Source organism: Telopea speciosissima, chromosome 4 (genome assembly GCF_018873765.1).
Source record: "Telopea speciosissima isolate NSW1024214 ecotype Mountain lineage chromosome 4, Tspe_v1, whole genome shotgun sequence".
Classification (NCBI taxonomy): domain Eukaryota; kingdom Viridiplantae; phylum Streptophyta; class Magnoliopsida; order Proteales; family Proteaceae; genus Telopea; species Telopea speciosissima.
The window spans coordinates 44,932,544-44,949,515 of record NC_057919.1 but is presented as its reverse complement, the minus strand read 5'-3'; the positions used below and the strand labels follow the sequence as shown (position 1 = coordinate 44,949,515).

General features: G+C 42.3%; 1 protein-coding gene across 1 annotated transcript in view; it reads left to right on the top strand.

The window, feature by feature from the left end:
* LOC122660083 (centromere/kinetochore protein zw10 homolog) overlaps positions 1-16,972 on the top strand; it is an 80,120-nt gene that overhangs the window by 27,899 nt on the left and 35,249 nt on the right. The window contains exon 4 of the mRNA XM_043855254.1: positions 390-551. Coding sequence (XP_043711189.1) covers positions 390-551 — 162 coding nt within the window. The remainder of the gene's footprint in view (positions 1-389; positions 552-16,972) is intronic.

Below are 16,972 nucleotides of genomic sequence, written 5' to 3'. Positions count from 1 at the left end.
TGCTTGAGTAATTCTTAGAGATCACCAAGCCCTTTTATTTATATTAAAGAGAGTTACATCTAATCAAACTTGAGCTATGAATAAAGTTACAACTAATCAGACTTGAACTAGGAGAACTACCCTAGCCGATTCTAATTAGTTATCCTAACTAGGAATCGGCTAGGAGGGGGAAAGGGGGAAAAGTTCAAAACTACCCCTATCGGGTAGAACTTCAAAACATACATTATTTTAACAAGTATTTATGGCATTTCTTCCATGAAATTGTTTGTTTTAGTTTCCAAATAGAAAAAAATTTCAAATAATTGACACTGTTTAAAATAGATCAAAAAGGTTTTCCTCTATCTTATTCGTTTGTTATGTGACATCTAACTACTCTTTGGTTATGTCAGGTTGAATGCAGGGATTGTGCAACTATATATTCAGATATTACTCAGGTAATTAAGTTCATTTACAAATCCATATGCTTTGAGAATGGTCGATGGATGGCATGTTTTGGAAGATTAACGTGGCCAAGGATCTCAGAGCTGGTTATTTCTAGCTTTCTTTCCCAGGTATGAATGTATGATTTCAAGTATTTGGACTACATTATGAGAATGACATGATTGTGATAGTTCTTGACTACATCTACAACAAGGTCCTCGTCCTTGATAATTTATAAAAAAATGTTCTGCCGGTATGGGTAAAGAAAGCATTGAACGCTTGATCCAGGATTACCAAACGCTCCATGCATTGTTGGAGATGGGCATGGTGCCGTGGGCATTGGACCAACTATTTTTAATACCTATGAGGATTGTATGTAATCCATAAGAGGTGCCACCCTTCGCATTGTGGCAAATTCTCCAGCTGTTGTTACAGAGACTTGGGATGGAGTCCTATCCCACCTGGTTGGTTTGGTTTGCCGGGTTATTTGTTGGGGGTTTTCCTTGTAATAACACTCCCCCCTCCAAAATAAAAAATCCATATCCAGATAAAAAATTCCATAATGAATAGTTGCATGACAAGTTATACATGTTTGGTTTGGTTTGGTTGTTTGTCTGTCTTGCCAGACATAATATGATTGGGAGAAAATCCAGAGGCAAAGTTTCACTCAAGTCATATGCATGTTTAACCCAACTAGGATAGTAGGATATCATAGTTGTCACGGCGGTTAGGCGACCCAAGGCGGTGGCGAGGGCTAAAGTTCAAGGCGACACCAACTAGGCGTACAAAGCGTCCAAGGCACCTGGACGCTTGGCGCCGCCTAGGCGACACCTTGACAACTATGTAGGATATGGATCTGGAACAGTGTTTTACGCATGACTATTAATTCTTAAGACTTTTAGTATATAATGTGTATCTTCTAAATGCTAACATCTGAAGCACAGCAGTCTACATATCAATGAATGAGAAAATTGTTTACTAGAGGCAGGAAAAAGATTTTCTCTTGTTTTCAGTAACAATTCTTTTTGGGGCTGTGCACTGGGTACGGCCTTTTTTGTTTAAATTACCTTTGGATATAGGGGCAAAGTGATTATTTGATGGTAATACTCCATACAATCCAAAAACTGTTTTGACCCCCATCAATTCTATGATTTTTGTAATATTCCATTACGTGTATAATGCAAGACCAGATCTGTTATATTTAACTAGATTTAATCTCATGGTAGGATCTCACGAACACAGTTAAATCACTCAAGATCAACCAAAGTCAACAAGTCAACCCAAACTCAACTTTTCAGATGAAGGTCAAACTCTAAAATTCAATCACCAACAATGAGGTTAAACACCCTTCAGAAGATAGGAGAGAGATAATGGGTATGTTGAAAGTAATTAGAGAAATTCTAATCAGAGATGGAAAATTCAGCAAACAGAAAATCTGAAATTAATTTCAATCCAAGGATTGGATTGAAACCAAACTTGGATCGAGTTTAGTTCTCAGTAGGATATCAATCAAACCCCCAAAATCTATTCTGATCTGATGGTTAGATTTAGAGTAATTAAACAAACATCATATCTGAAATAAAAAATTGCAGAAATCTGTAGATTTTGTGAAGAGCATCAGATCTGCCCAATAACCAGGTCAAATTTACATGTGGGTATGCTCATTCAATCCTCAAAAGTTGACACAGACCTTATGGCTGGATGTAGATTAATTAGCTGAACTTCAGTTCTGAAACAGAAATAGAGCAATACAAGGAAAAATTTTATATCTGTTGTAATATGGGTACAATGGTAGCATTGTCCATTAGGGTTTTTCTAGTGTTGCCCTAGGGGCATTATTGTACTTGTACCTCACAGCATTTTATTATGAATAAAGCTGGTTGGTGTCTCATAGACACAAGTCATTATTCCCCAAACCATCATGGTATCAAAGCTGTGATCCCTTGGGATCATAACCTAATCGTCTCTCTCTCTCTCTTGGTTTTACCGCTGCCGCCACCCTCTCTCCCATACAAAAACAACTCAGCCATCCTCTCTCCCATCTTCCTCAAAAACCGAGCCTCTATCTATCTATCTCTCTCTCTCTCTCACACTACCACCACCGCCTCCCTTGGTGGTGCTTTATTAAACCACCAAGGGCTTTTGTCACTCTTTTTTGGGTCTCTTAGATCCTTTCCCATGATCTGGAGATCCCTTTCTCCCTTTTTTGCCTTTTTTTATTGTTCAGGGTTTTTCTCCTTGCTTTTTCTGTTTCAGGGATTCTCCCTGGTATCGGTATCACGTTGGTGCTGCAGCCCTCTGGCATTGATCTCTATGTTGACTGTGGTTCGTGGTGCTTGATCTTTATGTGCTGGTGAGTATTTGATTACTCATGTGCAATCCTTTCCTGGAAATGATGTCTGATCAATCAACTGCTACATCTGGAACTGAAGGGCTGACTCGGACTCACGATGGCTTTCGTACATTCCCTGTTAGCTCCATTTGTTTGGATGGGAGCAATTATCTTATATGGTTGCGATCCTTTTACCTCTCTATCGATTTACACGGGTATGTTGGCTATATTACCGGTGAAACAAAGCTTACTACTGCTGGTGCTTTACAGAAGAAATGGAGCTATGATAACTCCCTGGTGATGTCTTTCTTCATCAACAGTATGCGACCCCGAATTGCACGGGGATATCTTCTCTTGGACATTGCCACCAAGATTTGAAAAGCTGCTCAGGAAACATATTCTTAGGTTGGGAACGATGCATAGGTCTATGAGTTACGCAAGAAACTTCATGAGACCAAGCAGAAGGAGAGAACCCTGTCCCAATATTACTTTGAGCTGCGTAACCTGTGGCAAGAGTTAGACTTTTATGATATCATTCAGGTCACCAGCACCACAGATGCTACAAACTTTAAGAAAGGGAAGACAAGTATCGGGTTTATGATTTTCTGGCTGGTCTCAATATGGAGTATGATCAGATCCGCGACCAAGTGTTCAGCCGTGATCCTTTTCCTACTCTGGAGCAGTCTTACTCCTTGATTCAGTTGGAGGACAGCCGCCGTACTGCTATGCTGCAACCTTCTTCTCAGGAACAATCAGCTCTCTTCTCTGGTCCTAATACATAGCCACGCGGTGGCTCCTCTCATTCTAGTGATCGTTCTCCATTTGAACAGGAGACTATCGGGTGCAATTACTGGTAAGGAACTACACACCAAGGAATTCCGTTGGAAGCTTCATGGTCGCACTATGTCTTCCACCAAAAGTTGTGGCCGTGGCAAACCGGCTGTTCATCATGTTGAGAATTAGGGGTAGTTTAGTCTTAGTAATTTTGGGTTTTGGGGTTCTATATTATTTGCTAACTTTTCTGTCTTTATTTGTTTTGTTGTAATAGGTGAGGGCTTAGGGGTGATTTCATAATAAACCCCTAACCAACTTACCTTAATCTGATCCGTCTTTTATTATAAATAGAACCCAGGTCCTGAGATAGGAAATATAAACACCTGTCGCAGGCTGCCTTCTCTTCTCTCTTGGCAGTGTGCTTCTCCTTCTCTTCTTCTCCTTTCTTCTGCTGATTATTTAGTTTCTGATTTGTAACATGGTATCAGAGAACTACTAATCAGTAGAAGGTTCTTCTCTCAAAGGGTTCAAAACAATTCTATTGAGGGTTGCAGTCACCGCCCAACAGAGAGAACATCAATGGCAAAAGAAGATGAAATCGAAGAGGGAAAGAGAGATAGGAAGAAGAAATCGAAGAGGGAAAGAGAAACAAGATGCCATGGCGTAGGTCGATATGCATGCTTCTCCAGCGCCAGGACGCCATGACAACTATGGTCATCCCACAACTAAGTCTCTCCAGAGGAATGACATTTTCCTTTCGATTCCCTGTGGACATCTTTAGCAGCATTCTTAATACAAGTAGTTATCTCATTCCACATCGTATTAGTGTCTCCCTCAAAGCCCCTACTTTCCTTGATTGACCACTTTATCAGTAAGTAAGTTCAAGGTTTCTCCTTTTAAGCTCCACGTACCACCTAACCTAGGGAAAATAAGCTCCCATATCTAATGAGTCTACGTACTGAGGCACATATCCATAACCACTAATCTATGTTGTATGGTGAGGCTCTCCCCTGGTGGCTGGTATAACCATATAGTCCCTACATAACCATCTATTAGACCTTCTAGTTAGGAAGAATCTATTTGGCTACTATGATGCCCACTTTTGTAGGTAACTAAATGCTCCTGTCTCTTTCCAAAGTAAGTGTTTACATTGAATAAACACTGTAAATTTGTTTTTTGCCTTTGTTGCTCAATTTATTTGAATCCAAGTAAAAGACTCTTTTGAATGTCGTTAGTGGTTGTTTTGCTTGTGCTACTGTTTCACGTTCTTCTTCTCCATCAAAGATTGCATAAACCTTGGAATTTACTTCCTTTCATTCTGAAACTTACTCTCTCTGCCTCCATAAATGAAGGCGATCACCTTGTGCCGAAGTGACTCCTACTCCACAGAAAACCTCCAAATTCACTTAGTTACCAAAGACAGGTGCTTTATTTCCAAATTGCTGATATCTACCCCCTTTATTTATTGGCATGGCCAGTCTCCCAGTCTACTAAATTATCTTTCTTCCTATCCCTTTTTTTTTTTTTTTTGGATGAATAAAAATTTAAATACGAACAAAGAGGGGGGGGGGGGATACAAGCCCGAAGGCCAACAAACCCACCTAGAAAGAGGCTAGGAAGGGTGCAAAATAGTGGAAGGGATACCCCAGGAGACAACAATAAGCCTGTTCCTTGGGGAATCTATCACACTAGTAGGGGGGAGGGAATTAACTTTAGATGAAACATCAAAGAAGATGGCCTTCCAAATCGTGTCTAAAGAGTGGGAGTTGGACGTCCATCTTCTAAGGTTACGCTCCATCCAAATGTGGGAAATAGTAGCACAAAAGGCCAGCTTTCCAACCGTGTCATAGATTGACTTACCACCAAAAGTCATATGAATCCAAATCCATTCCCGAGATAGAGGAAGGGGCCTTCTACGAGCAGGCCAGCAATGGCGGAGAACCCGGTTCCAAATGGATGCAGCAAAGGGGCAAGTGAAGAAGAGATGGTCGGTGTCTTCTTGACCATTCCAATAAAGGCAGCATCTAGGGGAGACTTGCATGTGCCGGTGGATAAGAAAGGCCTGAGTTGGGAGGCAATTCGCTAGGGCACGCCAAGCGGTGAAGCTCTGTCTAGGGATGTGGCCTTTGTACCAGACCACCTTATGCCAAGGACAGGGGGTCCCTCTATGTCTGACCATGTCCCAAGCGGAGTGGGAGCTGAAGTTGCTTGTGGAGGAGGGAAGCCATAAGATGGTGTCCCCTCTGCCTCTGTGACCTGGAGGAATGGGGGGGAGGGAGCTCCAAAGATCAGCAAGGGGGGGGGGAGGGGGGGGGGGGGGGGACCAAGAACCATCGGTAATGATGGAAGCCACAGTGGAAAGCCTGTCCAAGCCCGAATCATAGATGGTACGGTGGCTGACTATGGAGGCCAAAACACCAGAAGAGTGCCAGTTGTCAAGCCAAAGATAGGTCTGCAACCCATCATCAATCCTGTAAGAGATTGCCCCCTTGGCGATATGCCTCACTTGGAGAATTCTGCGCCAAATCCAGGATGAGTCAGGGCTAGGGCTGATAGTCCAAATAAAGTCTCTACGAAGAGGCCCCGCATACACCCAAGAAGTCTAGATACTAGATTTGTTGGAGAGGATCTTCCAGAGCAGCTTGATGGAACCGGCTAGATTAACATCTCTGATCCTTCTGAGCCCCAGACCTCCTTCAGATTTGGGGAGACAAATGGAGGACCAGCTCTTGGGGTGAAGGAATCTGGCAGTGTCAACACCTTTCTAGAGGAAAGTACACATAATGGACTCGATAGCCTTGATAGTAGCCTTGGGAAGGCCAAAAACACCGCTCTAAAAGATATAGCAAGACTGGAGAACCGATCTGATGAGCTCAAGGCGACCTGCATAGGATAAAAGTTTGGCTTTCCAAAGCTGCAGTCTCTTGCGGAGAAGGTCAAGGATGGGGTTACAGTGATGGGCTGAGAGTCTGGCTGGAATGAGGGGAAGGCCAAGGTAGCGGACAGGGAGGGTGGCAATGGGGAAGCCAGCAATGTTGGAGAGGGCCACTTTGGTCGAGTCAAGAACCCCAGCAATGAAAATTTGGGATTTGAGAAGGTCTATACGAAGCCCGGAGAGACCCTGGAAAAGGTGGAGGGAGGACATAATATGCTCAATAGATGAGGGGGTGGCCTTGGAGAAGATCATTAGGTCGTCCGCAAAAGCTAGATGGGTCAGGTTGGTGGGTTTACACTTAGGGATGGGGGAGATGAGGTGGAGGTCAGTTTTGGACTGAAGACTGCGAGAGAGGACCTCGAGGGAAAGGCAGAAGAGGAAGGGGGAGAGGGGGCATCCCTGGCGAATGCCAGCAGAGGAGGGGAAGAAACCCGCAGGGCTGCCGTTGAGGAGAACGGAGAAGCGAGGGGTGGAATTGCAGAAGTGAATCCAACTGACAAAGGAGGGGGGGAAGGCCATCTTAAGAAGGACTTGGGTGATAAAGTCCCATCGAATGGAGTCGAAAGCCTTGTGGATGTCAATCTTTAGGAGGGCTGAAGGGGAAATGGTTTTCCGGTGGAAGCCTCGGACAATTTCCTGGCAAAGAATGATATTGTCCAAGATACTTCTCCCAGACATGAAGGCGGACTGATTGGGACTAACAAAGGAGTCGATGACAAGTTGAAGGCGGTCTTCCTATCCCTTGGTTCCTATAAAACTCCTTAATTATCCTCTCCACTCTATTGATCACCTTCTCGGGGGCCTTGAAAATGTTTGTTGGAAGGTGCATCTGATCAATGCAATCCTTCCACCCAATGAACTGTAGTTTCTCTTCCATGTGGACGAATAATGACTCCCTAACTCCAGTCTGTTTTATTGATTCCAGTGACTCCCATATCCTATTAAAAAATACTAATACCTGATGCAGAGCATCCTGCTGATCCACCAGCATCAAGAAGGCTTGATCATTACTTTGCCAAGAAGTACTCTCGGTTGAAGGCCCAGTCCAAGCCCACAGCCCAGCTTCAGTTTATGGCCCAACCCAAAACGAAGTTCCAGCTCAAGTTTCCACTCAGGCCTAGCAAGAACTGAGTTTATTTTGAGCCCAGCAAGTCCAATCGTGGACTCTTGGGACTGCCAAGTTCTGGCCCTTAAGTCAACAAGAAGTCTTGTGACTTCTCAACTCTCAACTTCCTAGAAGACTTCTCAGCTTTCTAGAATGATTTATTATTTCTTGTTGCTAGTTTCTAAGTTCTTGTTTATTGTTCTCAGGTTTATTGGGGATAGTTTCCATGTATGGGGAATGTTTTCCTTGTAGTGAGAACTCCACTAAAGTTGGGAAGACCAACAGTCTATTTATTATCATGCATGTAACTAAGAGGCTTTTGGAAGCTCTTCCTCCCCTATAAATAGAACTCGTGGAAGGCTGCTGTAGCATTCCAGATTTTCATCAAAACTAAGACTCAATCTTCTTCTCTTTGAGAATACTTGTGAGTTTATCAAGTGGCCTAGGTGAGACTCCTATGGTGAGACACTAGTGAGACTCTAGTTGTCTGAAGCTATCTATCCTTTCTAGCATTTCAAGTTAAACTATCAATTACAGTAGCCAAATCAGCAAGTAAGTTCATTTATCTATCATCACAATCTGCCCCAACATAATCCTTCATTTAAGGCCTTATTTCTCCATACTTCACCCCAGTAGATTTTCTTTGTCTGCACTAAATTGGTAGCTCTTTTCGTATCAGAGCTATGTCTGGTGAAGGAAACAAGTCCCAATCCCTTGAGGACATTTCTGCTACTATGAAACAAGTGCTTGATTCCATGCAAGCAATGTCAACTCAAGTACTAGCAATAGAGCAGCGGCAGCCCTCTACTTCTCACCCTCCAATCAACAATATGGAGGTTGGAAGTGAACATTATCCACCAACCTTTAAGGATTACATGTGATCCTGTTTTGAGAAAAATGCTGGCCAACCTCCTCGAAGGCAAGATGATGCTCACAAAGTCAAAATGGAGCTGAAAGAGTACAATGAAAGCTCGATCCCCAGCTATTTCTTGATTGGCTGAATGCTATTGATGATTATTTTGAATGGTATGAGATGCCTGAGTAAGGAAAATCAAACTCGTCAAGACCAAATTAATTGGTCCTTCTCGAGAATGGTGGAAAATGCATGAAAATAGGATGGCTGCCAAGGGCACTCCCATCACATCTTGGGAAGAAATGAAAGATAATTTGAAAGATAACTATCTTCCCTCTTCTTTCATTGATTGACTCCATGATTAGTTTTATATCCTCCATCAAGAAACCTTATCCGTGGCTGAATACACAGGACAATTCACTTCTTTACTTTCTCGAACTGGTATTGAGGCTAGTGATGCTCAATTCATGTCCAAATTCAAGCTTGGCCTGAAACTTGAGGTTCATAGAGCAATGGGAACTACTAGTATCTACGATATTAAGGACTCTTATCAAAAGGCCTTGGAAGCTGAGGATTTGTTAATATTACCATTTGGGTCTTTTAACACTTCCACTAGAGATGCTAAGACTACTTTCAACCGGCCACCCAACAATAGGCCCCCTCTTCACTCAAGTGCTGTCCCTAAAACTATTGACAAAGGGAAGTCCCCTATACAAGAAAGTGGCAAAAGTCAAACTTGTTATCATTGTAACCAACCTGGCCATTTTGCTAAATTCTGTCCACAGAAAGCACGACGTGCTAATCTTGCTGTGGCTGAACCTGAACCTGAAGATAATGTTGAAATCAATGATGGCTTACCCCTTGATGATGAAGATGAATAGGCTTTTGAAAGCCAACAAGAGGAATTGGAGTCTCATGATGTATATGTTGTACATTTATCCTAGTGCTGAAAGACAAGGTGAGGTCTAGCAAAGGCAATGTATATTCTATAATAGAATGACCTGTGGACCCAAAGTAGCACAGGTTATAGTGGACAACGGTAGGTATGTTAATGTTGTCTTACAAAGTTTTATTGCAAAAGTCAACCTCCAAGCTGAGAAATACCTACAACCATATTAGGTATCTCTCCTCAATGGGAACACTATAAGGATTAATCAAAGTGTTCAGTTCCCCTTAAGTTGGGTTTCTATGAAGAAGAAATTTGGTGTGATGTCATCCCCATGAGTATGACCGATGTCCTACTTGGTAGACCATGGATTTACAATAATGATGTAGCACTTGGCGGTAAGAAGAAACCTTTGTTCTTTCATTTTCAAAGGAAAGAAGATCATCTTCAAACCAATGAACCTGCAAAATCCAAAGTAGTAAAGCAAGCCAGCTAGCAATACACCAGTCCAAAAGTCCGACAAGAAGTTGGAGAAAGTTACCTCCGGTGGTGTTAAGCTTTTAGCTGTACCACACCGGGAATTTGTAAAAGCAAGTATTGAAACAGGCCTTGTTTTGGCCTTGGTCACAAAAGTAAACACCCCCATCCCCACAGTTACTTATCCCAAGCCTATCCAGGCTCTGTTGAATGACTTTGCAGATCTTGTTCCGGAGGAACTTCCAGATGAGATGCCCCCAATGAGGGAAATTCAGCATGCTATCGACCTTGTGTCAGGGTCTATCTTACCAAATCTGCCCGCGTACCGTTTGAGTCCAACGGAACATGCTGAGTTAAGAAGACAAGTTGAAGATTTGTCGAAGAAAGGCTTTCTCCAAGAAAGCATGAGTCCTTGTGCTGTGCCAACCCTTCTCACCCCAAAGAAAGACGGTTCGTGGCAAATGTGTATTGATAGCTGAGCTATCAACAAGATCACAGTGAAATACAGATTTCTAATCCCTCGGCTCGATGACATGTTAGACATGCTATCCAACTCCAATATCTTTTCGAAGATAGATTAAAGAGCGGGTATCACCAAATCCGCATCCAACCCGGAGATGAGTGGAAAAGAGCTTTCAAAACTAAAGAGGGACTCTATGAATGGAAAGTCATGCTTTTCGGACTTACCAATGCCCCTAGTATGAGGGTGATGACTCAGGTATTGCGCCCATTATTGGTAAATTTCTAGTTGTGTATTTTGACCATAGTTGTCAAGGTGTCGCCTAGGAGGATTTGTTGGGGGCCTAGGCGACCTCCGCCTTATTGCAAGGCGCCTTGCATTGGTTTATATTGGTATCGAACTCGGTATTTGCCCTTATTTATGCCAAATATCATTTAAGTAAATCATTTACTTAAGATATTATTCATAAATAAGAAAATACCCCCTATTTGAATCCAATAAAAATAGTTAAAAAATAAAATTCCAAAAGGATAAAAAGTCAACCCCCCAGTTCAAGAACAAAAACTGGATTTTCGACGGTAGGTAAAATTTTCAACTTTATAATGTTGGAGTTTTTCTCAAATCTAAAAATTCTATAAAACTTAATATGGTAAAACATTGCTAAAAACCAAAGGTGTGGTAAAATATTCATTTGTTTTGATATCTAAAAAAATACTTTCATTCAGAGCGATTTTGATAGCATTTGCACATACCAAATAAGGTTTGACCAGAACATAACTTCTTCAATATAAATAAGATTTAAGCAAATTTGGTTTTGTGCTCTACCTAATACTTAAAGTCTCATGTAAAAATAAAATCATCTGACTAGTCAAACTTCTTAGAGAACAAGAACATTTCTCTAAATCGAAAATAATTTAATTACTTATAGATAAGATCATATTTTCTAAGAACAGTATAAACCAAATGTGAGACTAATATAAACCAAATGTAGTTTTGATTGTTTTAGACTTCCAATCGCTTGCTTCTTCAGTTCTATTGTCGTCTAGTTCTATGTTGATTTTTGATGACTTGATGTGGTTTAATATTGATTTTTGATGGTTTGATGTGACTTAATATTGATTTTTGATGACTTGGGAAGGCGTAATGTTGATTTTTGATGATATAAGGTATATATTGTAGCATACTAAATAATGTTAGAAAAGGGGGAAATAAAAAATAATACTTGGGGGTACCTTGGTAGCCTAGGCGACGCCTAGGCTGGCGCCTTGTCGCCTAAATGCTTAGACACCCCTCCAGCGCCTTGGGTCGCTTTGCCGCCTTGACAACTATGAGTTTGATGACATCTTGATTTATTGCAAGGACACAGCCGATCACTTGGAGCATTTATACCATGTGATGCGAGTTCTCCGTTCGGAGAAGCTATATATCAACTTGAAGAAATGTTCTTTTATGCTGCCCAAGGTTCTTTTTCCTTGGATTTATTGTCTCTTCTAAAGGCATTGAAGCTGATCCGGAGAAGGTTCAAAGCATCGTTGATTGGCCAATTCCAAAGACCAGCATCAAAGTTCGAAGTTTTCATGGCCTGGCCTCTTTTTATCGACGCTCCATTCAAGGATTCAGCACCATTATGGATCCTATAATAGAATGCCTCAAAAGCAAAGGGCAATTTGAATGGACACCTGTTGCCACTAAAGCCCTCACTCAAATTAAGAAGTGTATGACAGAGGTGCCTGTCCTACGACTTCCCAACTTAGACATCATCTTTGAAGTATGTACTGATGCTTCTTATATTGGTATTGGTGGTGTTCTTATGTAGGTTGGACATCCAATTGCATTCTATAGTGAGAAGCTCAATGATGCAAAACGATGTTACACTGCTTATGACTTGGAGGTGTATGTTGTAGTCCAAGTCTTGAACCATTGGCGCCATTATTTGATTAGCAAAGAATTCATCTTATTTACCGATTATGAGACCCTCAAGCATTTGCATTCACAAAAATTGGTGAGTCAAAAACATGCCAAGTGGGTAGCCTATTTACAAGAGTTTGTCTTTGCTCTAAAATACATGGCAGACAAGGAGAATGTTGTGGCTGATGCTTTCGGCCGAAAAGTATTGGTGCTTAATACTTTTTCAGCTCATGCCATGAATATTGACCATATCAAGACTGATTATCCCGTTGATAAGGACTTTTCCGAAGACTATAAAAACTTACAGCAAGGTGGGAAAGATCACAAATACTTGCTGCATGATGGCTATTTGTTTATGGGCACTCGTTTGTGTATTCCCGCATCCCCCCTAAGGCAGCACTTTATTCGGAAAATACATGGAGGAGGGTTAGGTGGACATTTTGGGTGTGATAAGACTCTCCTACAAGTAGCTGATCGCTACTATTGGCCTCACGGCCCTCACCTTCTCAAGGATGTTGAGCATGTGATAAAACAATGTTGTACGTGTCAATTAGAGAAAGGAACTAAGCAAAATATTGGGTTGTACTCCCCGCTGCCGTTCCACATGTACAATGGGTTCACATAAGTATGGATTTTTTGCTTGGTCTTCCTCCTACTCTAGACAAGCATGATTCTATATTTGTGGTTGTTAATCATTTCTCGAAAATGACCCATTTTATCCCATGGCATAAGACATCTGATGCACAGCACATTGCTATACTCTTTTTCAAAGAGGTTGTTCGCCTTCATGGACTCCCTGATTCTATTGTTTCGGATCAAGATGTCAAGTTTATGAACTATTTGTAGAAGACCCTTTGGTTAAAGACCAACACCAAATTGAAGTTTTCAACGACATTCCATCCGCAAACTGATGGACAAACGGAGGTTATCAATCGAAGTTTGGGCAATCTCTTACGCTGTTTGATGAGAGACTATGAGAAGACGTGGACTGCCATCCTTGATATTGCTGAATTTGCATACTATAGTTCGGTAAACCGAACCACCGGTCGTACTCCCTTTGAAATTGTGCTTGGAGTTCAGCCCAAACTACCTATTGACTTGGTCCCACTTCCCTCCCATGTATGAGTCAGCATTGAAGCAGATGAATTCCTTCGACATATCAGTGAAGTGCAAGCTACTGTTCGGCGACGAATTGCTCTAAGCAATGATACTTATGTTGCTTCTGCCACTAGGCATTGTCGCCTTGTCACATTTAAGCCGGGAGATATGGTTATGGTTCGTATTCCTGTTGAGAGGATTACTCCTGGAACCACCCATAAGTTGAGCCCTCGAAAGATGGGTCCCTTCAAAGTCTTGAAGAAAGTTGGCCCAAATGCCTATGTTCTTGAGTTGCCTCTGAATATGAACATTACTAATGTGTTCAATGTTGCTGATTTAACACTTTACATGGGCCATCACTCGGATGAAGCTGATACCGAGCATTCTCTTCAAATTCCACAATTTTAAGCTCTTCGTAAAGAACATATTGAAGATGTTGTGGACAACACATATGTTATGACTCGCCATGGTGGAGGTTATCATCAGTTTCTTATCAAATGGAAGGATCACCCACCAATAGATCTCACATGGATCCACGCCGATGATTTCAAGAGCATTGATCCGGATCTTTATGATCAATACATGTCACTTTTACATTTGGGGTCGAATGTTTCTCACCAGGGAAGAGTTGATGCAGAGCATCCTGCTGATCCACCAGCATCAAGAAGGCCTGATCATTACTTTGCCAAGAAATACTCTCGGCTGAAGGCCCAGTCGAAGACCACAGCCCAGCTTCAGTTTAAGGCCCAGCCCAAAATGAAGTTCCAGCCCAAGTTTCCACTCGGGCCTAGCAAGAACTGAGTTTATTTTGAGCCCAGCCAGTCCAATCTGGACTCTTGGGATTGCCAAGTTCTGGCCCTCAAGTCAACAAGAAGTCTTGTGACTTCTCAGCTTTCTAGAATGATTTATTATTTCTTGTTACTAGTTTCTAAGTTCTTTTTTATTGTTCCTAGGTTTATAGGGGATAGTTTCCATGTATGGGGAATGATTTCCATGTAGTGGGAACTCCACTAAAGTTGGGAAGACAGCCAACATCTTAAGGAGGATCTTCCACTCTTTTTCCTTTGTTGCCACTTCTGCGGCTGACAGAGCCTGCCTGCTCCTAGACTAGAGAAGGTTCCCTTGTTTTTCTGATCCTCTCAACTCATACTACAGCAGGGAAATCGACTTTTTTGGCCCCCTTTAAGAGCAGTTCGATCGGGCCCACTCCCTGGTCTACGACCACCCCAACAGTCTATTTATTATCATGCACGTAACTAAGAGGCTTTTGGGAGCTCTTCCTCCCCTATAAATAGAACTCGTGGAAGGCTGCTGTAGCATTCCAGATTTTCATTAAAACTAAGACTCAATCTTCTTCTCTTTGAGAATACTTGCGAGTTTATCAAGTGGCCTAGGTGAGACTCCTATGGTGAGACACTAGTGAGATTCTAGTTGTCTGAAGCTATCTATCTTCTCTACCATTTCAAGTTAAACTATCAATTACAGCAGCCAAATCAGCAAGTAAGTTCATTCATCTATCATGACAATCTGCCCCAACATCATCCTTCATTTACAGCCTTATTTCTCCATACTTCCCCTCATTAGTGGCCCTTTTCTTTAACCTCAGACAAACCCAATTCAATCTCGGCAGTAGACTTTCTTTGTCTGCACCAATACCTTATTAATAACTCAGTGGAACACCTAGGCTAAACTTCCAATAACTAGTCATGGACTAACACCTCATCAGTAAATTGGTCATAAATTTTGTTACACAACTTGGAATTGCAATTTCTGGTTTTCAGTTTCTCTCTGGAATGGCAACTGAATAGGCTTTGAAACAACCCAAAAACACAATAATATGTAAGTTTTTGATCTTCCAATAAAAACCCCGAAGAGAAGTGATGGATATAACTCAATTTTTTCTGAAACTTCTAGATTGGATGCTTCCGGCTCTTGTTCTGCATCTTCTGTGATTAAATTCTGATTCAACAACTTCTCCTTTAGCCTCAATCCACCACCAGCATCCGGAATGCAGGCTACTAGTTTTCTCACAAAACCAGTCTTCTCCTCTCAGGCTCAATTGATCACCATAATCAATGAAACCTGCTTCTTGATTTGTCTGCCAGATTTGGCACTCAGATCTAAACTTGATAGACTCTTGCTGATGAACTGATTGCAGTCATACATCAAATGGGAAACCTCTAATGGAGATTCATGCTGGTGGCTGGGTTTTGGTGCACATGGGAGGAAAGAAGCAGTAGAGTTTTCTGTGGCACTGGTAGATCTACTAGGGACATGATAGCCACAATGGTAATTAGAGCAGTTATTTGGCAATATGAAATAGTTGTTTTGAGGCTTCACTATGGGTGCCATTTTTGGAAACTGCGAGAGATTGTGAGCTCTTCTCAATCTTTGCAGGTACCTAGTTTGTGGTTACTCCCAAAGAAGTGACCGTTAAATTCAATTTTGATGGACACTCTCAGAGTATTTTTAAATACAAGTGTTTTTGGCATTGAAGGTGGTTTAGGAGACAGCTTATGAACAGTGATTGTGGTTATGCCTGTGATAGGCTGGTTCTCATGAAGGTCCAAAGGCATTTGGATGCTGTCATACCCGATCTGAGTTCAATTGCCATACTTCTACCATGTGAATGCCTAGGTCTATGAGATTACGGAGTTTGGTGGCTCAAGGACTTTGATGTACAAAGGGCCCTACCCCCCAAGTGTATTTTTTTTTTGGTAAATAATTATATTACTGAACCCCGAGAGGGGGCAGGGAAGAGCGAACCATAGAAACAAAAAACAAGAAAGGGAAGAAGGGAAAAGACAGAGAGGGGGGGGGGGGGAAGAGGAAAAGAAAATAAAAATAAAGAAAAAGGGGGGTCTCTGGCAAATCAAGGCCCCAAAAAGTCAAAATATGCCTGTTTCTGTGGCTGTCCGAGAAGGGTCTCTGGCGAATACTGCTGAGCTTGGTGGACACATCGAAGGAGATGGCTTTCCAAATCACATCAAACGATCTAGAGTTGGAAGTCCATCTCCTGAGGTTCCTCTCCATCCAGATATGGTGAATAGCGGCGTTAAAAACAAACTTCCCTATAGTGTCACAAGTAGAGTTCCCAGAGAAGGTTTTGAGCAACCATTGCCATTCACGATCAAAGCTTCTGAACCTTCTGCTACGCGGCCAAATGGAGGATAAAGCCTTTTTCCAAATGGTGGAGGTAAAGGTGCAGTCAAAGAAGAGATGGGGGATATCTTCACGGCCAATCCAACAAAGGTTGCAGGAGGGGGGGGGGGCTGGGATGATGCGGTGGATAAGGAAGGCTTGAGTGGGCAGGCAAAGTCTTAGGGCTCTCCAAACAGTTAGGCTATGACGGGGAATGTAGCCTTTGAACCAGACTAAGTTGTGCCAGGGGATAGAGGGACAGGGGTCTCTGGAAAGGTGCCAGGCAGAAGAGGAGGAGAAGGTGCCAGTGGGGGAGGGAAGCCAGGTGACCTTATCTTGACCTTATCCGCACGGGGTGAGGGGTTATGTGGCAGCGGGGGAAGGGTTGTCTAGATCTGAGAGATAATGTCAGGGTTGAGGGATGGATGGGGGGTCCAAGAACCAGAGGAGATGAGAGAGGAGACAGGGGCGACCTTGGGGAGGTTAGAGGAATAAATAGCCCTGGGGCCAAGAAGATTAAAGAGGATACCTAAGGGGTGCCAAGGATTGAGCCAAAGAGAGGTGGAGATGCCATCAGAGATGG